Source organism: Perissodus microlepis, chromosome 13 (genome assembly GCF_051167445.1).
Source record: "Perissodus microlepis isolate ML-2025 ecotype Zambia chromosome 13, ASM5116744v1, whole genome shotgun sequence".
NCBI classification, from domain to species: domain Eukaryota; kingdom Metazoa; phylum Chordata; class Actinopteri; order Cichliformes; family Cichlidae; genus Perissodus; species Perissodus microlepis.
Window position 1 is genome coordinate 29,324,665 of NC_140473.1, and position 11,360 is coordinate 29,336,024.

Genomic DNA, 11,360 nt, shown 5'->3' on the forward strand with positions numbered 1-11,360 from the left:
CCCTTGGGTCTTGTCATGTCTGATTTCTCCCAGCTGTGCTCCCCTTCTGTGTCTCATTCCCCTCATTATTCCCCAGTGTATTTAAGCCCTGTGTTCCTCTGTGTTAGTGTTGTGTCGTCCGTCATGGCTGTGTTTCTCTGTGTGGTTCCCTGTGATATCCCAGTTTAGTTTAGTTAAGTTAATTAAATGTTAATTTAAATGCTCATAAAGGATCATAGCTTCCAAGGACAGTTTTTATTTATTTTTGATAATTCAAAGAAGAGTATAACAAATGAGGAAAATATCAGGTATTTCAGATTCAGTTGAAACTTAAAAAAAATATTTACACATAAAAAACTGCAACCAAGAAAACATCTTATAACAATAACATTAATATTACATTACATTGTGTCATAACTCAACAGATCAGAGGAAATTAAAATGTAACTGTGAGGGAAACCAAAGTTATCCAGACAATTAAACAACAATATAAGTGAGCATGATATGTTCACAAAAAAACAAAGTAAGGTGGATATGATAATTAAATGACTTTTAAACTAATAATCATCAAAATACTCAACAGAACAATTCTTACAGCCTGAGGCTTCAGCTGAAGAAATATTTTGGATTGTTTTTGCTTATCTCACACTTTCTAATTCCTCTTCATCTCTCCTGTCATGTGACCCTGTTTCCTCTTTCCCTTCATCTCTGACTACATGATCTGACCTGTCTGTGCTAACATCAGTCACATCTCCTGTGTTGTTGCTCTCCATACTGCAGCAGCACAGACGTGCCAGCAGCCTGTCAATGGGCCCTTTACACATGAAGGCAAACAGAATCAAGTCCAACAATGAACTAAACAGAAATAAGATTACAATGATAGAATTAATAATTAGTGCGTACGAAGGATGTGGATATGAATTCAAAGTTAACATAATGACTGCAGGAAGGTTTATGAGAAAGTAATTAAGCAGCAACAGAACCAAGGTTCCTACAGTTCTTCGTTTTTCTTCAGTGGGCACTGAGGAGGCAGCAGGCAGAGCTTTAAGTGTCCCAGCGAGACAGAAGATGAACAGGGGGGCAGGGAGGGCGGCATAAATAATTAAACGTACAAATTCATATGAAAATACAGGAAGAGCAACACTAACACTACAAAAGACCCAGACGAGAACACAGACCAGAACAGAACCCTCAGTTTGTCTGAGGCAGTCCAACAGTGGGCAGGCGATGAAACAATACCTGCAACACAAAATAGGGATTATGAGAGTACAGACCATAACAATGCTTCAGTATAATATTCAGAGACATGAAAGTACACACACAAACACACTGGTACCTTTCCAAAGCAATGAACAACCTGAAGTAAAGACTGGCCGTCACAGCAAAATAGTAAAAGAAATGTGCAATGTTGTTGTAATGCAGTAGAGAGAACATTGTGCTGTGATGGATCAGAATGGAGATGATGAGGTTTGTGTAATAGATAACAGGAACCTGATATCTTTGCCCCTGCAGGAAATATTAATTGAAACCACATTAATGCAATATTTAAAAATGATCATAAGTGTAAATTAATGCATATAAATGAATGAATATTTATTTTACCTCTTATAAAGAGGTCAAATATAATGCAAGTGAAATGTTTTACTAGTACGTCAGAAAACGTACAAGTAATTATTTATCTTATAATATATATTTTTGGAATTAATTATTCATACACCTCAAAATAAACACAAATTTCAGACTGTTATTGGGAAAATCAACAGAAACAAAAACAATATTTGAGCACAGCACTTTCTTGCTTCATCACAATACAACCAACATAGAAGACATATACTAAATATTTGTTATTTAACTTTTAACTCAGTAAGTAAAATTAATTCTGTAATATTTAGAAAAGTCAGTTGTAGAACAGACAAACAAAAAAAACCGTTATGACTCCAAAACACTGTATATAGAATTATGTATTACTGTTAATAAGAATATTACAGAGAATTATCACACGTATCTTAAGATATATCTATATTAAGTGTTGACGGTTTTGCTGTATAATAACAACATAGTCAGGTGCAGAGGTCACTGAATGGTCTAAAAATGTGAGGCTAAAATTTAGACACGTGTTTTTCTTATTTAGTCAAACTGCAAACATGTTGAACGTCTACGGGAGATTTTGTCGAACAATACTCTTATACATTATCAAAGCACCAAAAGACAACTATTAATCCCATTAATCCCAGGAATTTAGAGAATAATTTCTGAATAGTAGTGAAGTTGTCAGCACATGATTGGTTTTAATGAGTCTCATTTCTTCACTCATCTGTATCTCAAAAGCCCAACAGTTAACATGGGATGTGCTAATTTTATGACATGACTGTATCTGGTTCAGTGAAATTGACATTATTACACTTTACTTTTGCTGCACCAATAAAATACAATATGTTAAGAATTTATTATTTTATTCTACTATTCCTACACTGTTGAATATCAGCTGACAGTCAAGTTTATGTCAGCTGTCAAAGGTCGCGTATATTCCAGGCAGCTCGGCACTCTATTGCTGGGTTTTTATTTCTTTTCTTTTTTATATATTTTATTTTATTTTTGCTTTTCACTGAGTTTTTTAATTGTTCACACACTCACATAAAAAGATGATACATATTTACGTACCGCACAACACACACAGCAGAAGAACAGTATGGTCACGGGAAGGAAGAAGCAGATATTCATCCATACCAGGACTCCCCATATCTCCCACATGACTTTCTGTGTGATGGAGTTGATGCAGAAGAATTTTCTACTCTCTTTTAAACTGAAAGAAAAAAATATGTAAAAGAAACTCATCAAACTCGTGTTTTTTTTCTAAAATACATGTATTGTATAAAGTGGTTCCTATTTAATTGCGGCAGTTATGCTCTAAAAATAACCCGCGATGGGTGAAATCTGCAAAGTAGTCAGCTTTAGTTTTTACAATTATTATAGATGTTTTAAGGCTGTAGAACCCCTCACTACACACTTTATACACTTTTCTCAGACAGGCATGAACATTTTCACACTTTTCTCTCTTGTTTAAACGCTCTCAAGAATGAGTTGAGTAAAGTTTGACTTATGTGTCTGTTTTGTTTCTTTCACTTAATTTGTTTCTTCACTTTGTTTCTTTCACCGCCTACAGGGAGGAGGTGGATCGTCTGGCTGAGTGGTGCGACACAAACAACCTGCTGCTTAACACCGAGAAGACCAAGGAGCTCATCGTGGACTACAGGAGGAATGCTGACCCACATCCACCCATCTACATTAAGGGGACGGCTGTGGAGCGTGTGAGCAGATTCAAGTTCCTGGGAGTTCACATCTCCGAGGATCTCATCTGGACGACCAACTGCTCCAAGCTGCTCAAGAAGGCTCACCAGCGCCTCTTCTTCTTGAGGACTCTGAGGAAGACCCACCTGTCCTCAGACATCCTGGTGAACTTCTATCGCTGCACCATCGAGAGCATCCTGACCAACTGTATAACAGTCTGGTACGGGAACTGCTCTGCCTCGGACCGGAAGGCGTTGCAGAGGGTCGTGAAAACTGCCCAACGCATCGCCGGAGCACCACTTCCTGCCATAAAGGACATCTACAGGAAGCGGTGTCTGAAAAGGGCTTTGAAAATCATCAAAGGCCCCAGTCACCCATCACATGGACTCTTCACCCTCCTGCCCTCTGGGAGGCGCTACAGGAGCCTCCGGACTAAGACCACCAGGTACCGGAACAGCTTCTTCCCCACAGCTGTCGGACTCCTGAACTCTGCCTCCTGACATCTGACCCACGTTAACACATGGACTGGACATACACACACCCACAACCACCTACACACACACACAATGGACAACTGTACCCTCATACACACAATAATAACATGGACTGAACCACCACTCACAACCACTAGCACTTTATACAGCCTCTGTAGAAATTATCCACATATCTCACTTATCTTAACTGCACTACTGTATAGCTCTGTGTAAATAATCATTCTGTACAATACAATAATTTTTAATTCTACAACTGTTTATAACCTGCATAGTTCACATTTCTGTATAGTTTCATATTTATATCCTGTTCATAGCCTGTACATACTTATAGTTATAGCATATTCATAACATACTTCATACCGTGTACACTATAACATACCATAATAGACCCATTTCTGTAATATACTTACATATCTATATTATTGCTAATATATATTGTAATATATCTATATCATGGCTAAAGCACTTCTGGATGGATGCAAACTGCATTTCGTTGCCTTGTACCTGTGACATGTGCAAGTTGAATTCTATTCTATTCTATTAATGCACCCTATAATCCGGTGTGCCTTATGGTCTGGAAAATATGGTAACTTCTACTTTCCTTTAGCATGTACAGAAGTCCAACTTTTTGTGCGATGGTTAATTTGATTTGATTTGATTTGATATACCTTTATTAGTCCCACAAGGGGAAATTTCATAAGGCTGCCGACCTATTGCACGCAATGGCGGCGCCATCTTACCCTCCGACCATACATACATTACACAAAACATCACATGGGGAAGACAGGTCAGAGAGGTATAACAATGGAAAATGCACCACATGAGGAAAGATAAGGAGAAAAAAATAACTCCCCCCAGACTGAGCTCCAACAGGGAGATCAGTTTGAGAACAGAAAAAAACACCTCTGCACATAGCACATGAAAGCGAGCTTCGCCATACTTGCGTTCTGTGATGTTGTCATTTCTTGTGCTCAAGGAGCCGATTTCTGAGAACTCACGACAGTGCGCCTCCCCGAGATGTCATCCAATTTGCGCCCAGAGATATTATTCCGGGCTAGCCCCTCCAGATGTAATCCAGTCTGCAGTCAGAGATCTTATTCTGAGTATTCACAGCAGCCGTAGCCTCTCCAAGATCTTATCCGTGCTGCACTCAATGAGCCCATTTTGAGAAACTTCCCATCGTTTCAATCCCAGCGGGCAGCCTTGTGGGGGTTTGAACAGCCGGTTCCGCTTTCTTAATTATTCGATAAGCCAGGGCCAAGCCAGCTCCGATCAGCCAGAACCCTGTTACCATGGTTCCAAATAGGTAGATATCTTCAGCACTCAGGCTCACCCGAGCCCAAACTTTTCGTTGAGAAAGGGGTGTCAATTGCATTTAGGGACCAGTAGATCCAATCCATAATTCCTCTTTTAGGTTTTAGAGAACAGACTGTGAGAGAATGTTCCAGGGAAAAGTAATACAAAAAACACGAGACTAGACAAGGACATAAGAGGCTAAGCAGGGAAGCTAAGGGAGAGGAACAGAGGAGAAAAGTGCGACAGCCTTCGTCAAGAGCAAGAGCAGAGAGTTAGAATTAGTTAGAATATTTCTCTGCCTTTTTGGTGCTACCACAGGTACCTTAGATGGTGCAAAACGTTTCGTCCACATTGTTGTGTCAACAAAATAGTACAGCACTTCAGAGTCACACTGCTAGCGATCAAAGAATTACGTAAATTTGACAAGCTGAATGCATTCTGTACTGTAAAGGAGACTGGGTATGGAGGAGATTGATTGACAATGGTCTACAGGTAATCAGGACGCAGAACACAATGCGCTGTAAAAACAAACTAACAAACAAAAAAAACTTGCAAAATTGCACAAAAAAAATCTGCGAAACAGCGAGGCGTGAAAGGTGAAGTGAGGAACCACCGTATATACTCTTTGAAAAAATTGAGAGACCGGATGACCAATGACATTAAACCAACTGCGAAATTTAAAGTTTAGACTGGTGAGAACAACAGTTCTCCCTGATAAGAGGACTGTGTTTTGACTATCTGCTCCTATCCTTTTTCGTCACCTGCGTCAGCTGGAGGACTGTTGACTTCTGCTTAACCGGGTGAAAGGACAGTCTCTCTCAAGTTGAACAGGATACACACACGCACTCAGAGTAAACCTGCTTTCATCTGTGATGTATAACATATGATTTTTAGTTACGTTTTTTTCCAAAGTCATTGCCTGTTAAATTTGAAATTCTTTTTTTTTTTTGCCTGTCCCGTTTGGCTCTTTTGCCATCAGAATTATTGTCTAAAGGCGAAGAAAGATGCCCAACGGATTTACCAAATGGACCATCCCAGCCTTGCCGTAATGGTCTATTTGATTCACCTTTTATTGTTTATTTCATTTTATTTTCACTTGCTAAATACAGGACAGACTTGACTCTGGAAAAGAAAGGGGAGAAAGAAAGAGGGAAAGAAAAACAGCGGGGAAGAGGGACGGGGATAAAGGGCAAAAAACAACAACCAACAAAATAAGCAGACAAAAAATACAAATATCAATCACCTGGATAAATTTGAAATTCTATTTAACCAAGAAATTAAAACCAGTCTAATTTAAAGTAATCTTCTTGGAGGCAAGTTTAACTTTAGAATAATTTTATTAGACTAGTAATGTGTAGCCAATAAACTGGTAACTGATCATGTCAGACGCTAAATACAGCAGTTATACTGCATTCAACAGGATCAGACAACTAACTTATTTAACATTGTAGTAATCAGATGAAATTTACATTTACATTTATAGAGCAACAAACAATCTCATTACACTAAATTACCCCATTTATGATTTTTTCCTCATAATTTTACATGTATAACTAAAATAATTTGAATTATGCTACACTTGGCCTGTAGTTGAACACCCCTGAGCTAGGGTTTCTGAGTGACCACCACAGCTTGGATTATGTATGTGAATTGGGAGGAGAAAAGCTGTGTCCCAAAACGTAGGCTACATCCACCGGAGGCAGCATTTGAAGGCCGATTACGTCACAGCCAGGCGATGAAGGCTGTCCCAATGTGTCGACTCTTTCAAATGCGGCCTTTATTTCCCCAGATTTGAAGGATGGGTCGGTGTGTCCTTCGTGGCCCACCATATCCCAGAATTCATAGCGCGGCCCAGCCAATTCCAGTTTCCCACAATGGCGGCCGCTACTAAGTTTAAATATTACTCTTATTAATCTTTCTGGGTCACAAAATAAACCTTTAACATATTTTCAGGTGAGAAAGTAGCCGTGCAAATTTTAAATACCTGCTTGGTTTATCAAGACATTGCATATTTGCAAAAGTGCTCCAATGTTTTCAGAGACGTCTGCTACCCACCCGATCGATAGCTCGATAGCGCGATGTTTTCTTTACCTGGGACACAGGTAAAGAAAACAGAATTCAGCTGACTTCAAACTGCAGTCTATTGACATCTAGTGGCCCAGGATCCAGCAGCAGGCATCAAAAACTAAACAGGTGGGTTTGCTTCTTATTTGAGCTGCCTACAAAATGCCGCCAAAGAAAGGCACAGTCTCCAAGGAGGAGATTAAGAAATCTCTAAATTACATGTCAGGAGAGCTTTCTAATATCTCCAAACAACAGAAATTGTTTTTGGATATGATGGGACAGATTAAAAAACTGCAAAAACTAAATGAAGAAAAGGACAAAAAAAAAAGCCCTACTTGAGTCCCGAGTGCCAGATCTAGAGCAGTAAACCTGTATTAATGACTTAATAGTAAGTGGATTGGAGACCAAACACAGAACATATGCCAGAGCTGTAGTGTCAGAGGAAGGCAGTGAGCCCACTGAAGCTGACATCAACTCTTTGGAGAAACAAATTGTCAATTTCTTTAGTGGCAAGGGAATGACCATTAATAGTAAAGATATTGAAGCTGGCCATCCTCTGCCTCGAAAAAATAATAGTGGAAAACCATCAATAATAATACGCTTTGTGAACAGAAAATCAAAAAAGCTAAGACGCTGAGAGGAACCAATGTCTACTAGTAAAGCGCTATACAAATTCATTGTCTATTTAACATGGACTGCAAACTGCAAACTCAAAGGAACACCAGAAGAACAAAAAGTTGTGGTCATTAAAGAACTTTCAGAACTGAATAAATATTAGAAACGTTAAAAACCATGACACTAACTATAGAAATAAATCATATAACATGACAAAAGTGTGATAATAATCACTTTTCTTAGTAAGGTGAAAATGAACGTTACCCATATTTGAACATTGTATATAAGGATTTGGGACTAAAACCCTTTGAATATTCTGATCACAAACCATGGGACTTAGAACATGATATAGACCCTGAAAACAATTTCTATACCCACAAACATGACCAAAAATGTGAATATTATACAAATGAGCAGTTTAATCAAAATATAATAATGGATAATGTAATATCAAACATACATTTTAATAGTAGAAGCCTCAGTTCAAATCATTCAAAAATTGATGGCTATGACATGTATTGCATCAATAGAAATAAAAAAAAAGGGGAGGGGGTGTTGCCTTGTATACTGATAATAATTACAAATGTAGAATCATCAGTGAACTGTCTCTAGCATTGGATAACATAATGGAGTGCATAACTATTGAAATAGAAGCTGAAAAGTCAAAGAATCTGCAAATCAGCTGTATCTACAGGACCCGTGGATAAAAATGTTCACAGAGGAAGTGCTGAAGATATACAATCCCATTAACAACATGAAAATGACATTTTATGTTGTGATTTCAATATAGATTTGTTGAATCCAACTGTGAACAGTGCCATCACTAATTTCATCCATACAATGTACAGCATTAGTCTTTATACCTTAATCCGCTGTCCAACAAGAATAACCTCACATAGTGCTACACTTAGCGATAATATTTTCACTAATGTTGTTGACAGGAATGTTCTAAGTGGATTAATAATAAATTAATTAAATGACCATCTACTGGTTTTTGCAACAGTACAGAGCTACGCCAGGATTAACAGATGTGAACCTAATAAGAAATTAATTAGACTGAAAACTCAAGAAGCAATTTGCCGCCTTAAGAAAGAGCTCAACAACCAAGACTGGACAGTACTATATAAAATATTGTAAATAAAGGAACTAAAGGATTGGAATATCTAAATAACTTTCAAGTACAAAATACAACGACTAATGACATAAAACAAATTGCAAATGGTTTTAGTTATTTTTTTCTTGATGTTGGTCCTGGCTTGGCTAAAGAAATTTTGTGGTTAGTTGCTGGACTCATGAAATTAACAAACTGCAGGAAAATCACTGGAGTTATAAGAGGCAGACAACTACACACACACACACACCACATGTATGCTTTTGCTATTTATTGTGGTTTAACCTGTCAAGGACAAAAATGTACAGAAAATTCTGCATCAAGCCTTGAAATCATAGCTTTCCTACTTTTGTTAACCCTGGATTGGTGGCATGGTGATTAGTGCTGTTGTCTCACAGCAAGAAAGTCCAGGGTTCAAATTCACTGTCTGGCTAGTTTACAGTTGTTTCACTCTGGGTATTCTGGTTTCCTTCCCCAGTTAAAAGTCATGCAGTGTTTGTTTCCGTGTGATTGACTGGTGAGCTGTCCAGGGTGTACCCTGCCTCTTACCCTATCACTTCAGGGTTATACCCCAGCACCCCTGCAACCCGGATGATAGTTGTAGATCAATTCACTTTGTATTTTAACCAGACTCTGTTGAACATTATGTAACATGAAGACAACCTGTAGTATTTAAGTGAATAAGTGAAGTGAATAAGGGGGCATGAACAGGAAAAGTGTAAATTTCATTCTACTCCTTTTCGAGCACACACATTCGGTAGACATGGATATATACAAGAAAACTTGATGATTTTTAATTTTTGTTTGTTTGTTTTTTTCTCTTGTCATTTCAATTATATTTGCATGTTCGAAATAAAATTCTATCTATCTCTCTAACTTCAAGTATAATGATAATAAAAATAATTGTAAACATTGTCTTTACTTACCTGAGGACTGCTTTCAGATGAAACTGTGGGTAAAATGTATAATATGATGAGTTTGTCTTGAACATGGAAGTTGTGGTGGCCTAATTAACACCCCACCCCCACTGACATGTGGTCACACTCAACGTGCAGATGGTTTATTTTCAGCATAGAAACAACTTTTTTTTTCTCCAAGATGTAGCCCACATTCAGGTTTAGTATGCACCAATCAGTTGATCTGTGCTGTTTTATAAACCTAACATAGTGTCTACATGACACTAATAATACAAAGTAAAGGAAAAGTAAACATTTTATTTATGATACTTTTTCATTTTTTGCTTTGTTAAAAATCTAAATAGTTATCAGTTATTTATTGTTATCTCTCATTGTTAAAACACCTAAAAGATTAATTTTCAATCCACTTTTTCATATGATCTATGTTCCCATGTGTGTACTATTAATGTTTAGTGATTGCTTTAGGTTGTTTATAAACCCAGTGATCAGCAGTTTGTGGTGTTGCCAGGCAGAAATAGAAATATTTCTACATGAACAGGGTCCTGCATTGATGACTGACATATTGTGATACTTTTATATGGTAGGCCTGTTTAAGTTTTAAACTATCAACTGACAACATAAATGTATCTGTGAGGAGTTTACTGTGGTCATAGATGACAGCAACAACAAGTAACTTTCTCATAGACTTTAATTTCACATCCTTATGAAACCAGAGAACTGCCACCTGTTGTCCTTTATTAAATGTAGGACCCATAATGGATGAACAATTTGTAACTGCAAAAAATTAGACAAAGCTATTTTTTCAACCTAGATTTGTTTTATTTCACCAATAAAAAAAAATACAGTGTCTCACATGACCAGTTGCAGTAAACTGAACTAAATAAATATTATTTACAGGAATGTAAATCTTTTTCATTACATCTTTAAAAACACTGAACATACAAAGACTTCTTTATGAATTTTAACAATTGTACAAAACTCTTATCCATGTCACACATCACAAGTAATCTTGCTGTTTGTTCAGTCCAGTTATTAACAACAAAGGAGAGATGATGACATTAAGTCGCTGGCTCTTGCTACAATATATGAACTTGTGGGGAAGCAGCTTCATTACTGAAGTCACTGTCATCAGCTACAATCGCAGGATTGTCTTGGCTGCATATACATATATAATCTACATAACAAATAGTACAATATTATTTCTAATACTCGGTATACCAGAGGAAATTGAATTGGTAATGTGAAGGAACAAAAAAATATAATATATTGATAGCAAAATAGTAAAATAGAGCTATATTTTACCTTTTTTTTTTTTTTTTACAGAGAACTGAAAACATTATTTGGACATGTTGTAGAAACAAAGAAAGATGATGTGGCAAACAAAATTACATGCAAGAAAAAGGTAAAAACATTAAAACCTAATGTGGGAAACTAATTTTTTTTTTTTTTTTAAGATTTGAACATCTTTAAAACTGGGATATAAAAAGTGTCCAAAGCAGTTTATAAAATCAGTTATAAAATTATTTAGACAGACACTCCAGCAGCCTGTCAATGCATCCGTTCTGCATAAAAGAAACAGAATCAAGTCCACATCAG

General features: G+C 37.1%; 1 protein-coding gene across 1 annotated transcript; it reads right to left on the minus strand.

Annotated features, from left to right (window-relative positions):
* Window positions 1–610: 610 nt before the first annotated feature.
* Window positions 611–2,730, minus strand: LOC146375311 (uncharacterized). The gene is made up of 3 exons (XM_084949271.1): window positions 2,641–2,730; window positions 1,316–1,485; window positions 611–1,218 (listed from the first exon to the last, which is right to left on the minus strand). The coding sequence occupies exons 1-3, from the start codon at window positions 2,728–2,730 to the stop codon at window positions 618–620; spliced, it is 861 nt and encodes a 286-aa protein (XP_084805397.1). The 3' UTR covers window positions 611–617.
* Window positions 2,731–11,360: the final 8,630 nt, after the last annotated feature.

Excerpts from the sequence above, each read along its gene's own strand:
- LOC146375311 (XM_084949271.1), bottom strand. The coding sequence starts at position 2,730 with ATGTGGGAGATATGGGGAGTCCTGGTATGGATGAATATCTGCTTCTTC. Across the intron at positions 1,486-2,640 it reads TCTGCTGTGTGTGTTGTGCG|GGGCAAAGATATCAGGTTCC; the intron begins GTACGTAAATAT and ends TATTTCCTGCAG. Across the intron at positions 1,219-1,315 it reads TTGTTCATTGCTTTGGAAAG|GTATTGTTTCATCGCCTGCC; the intron begins GTACCAGTGTGT and ends TTTGTGTTGCAG.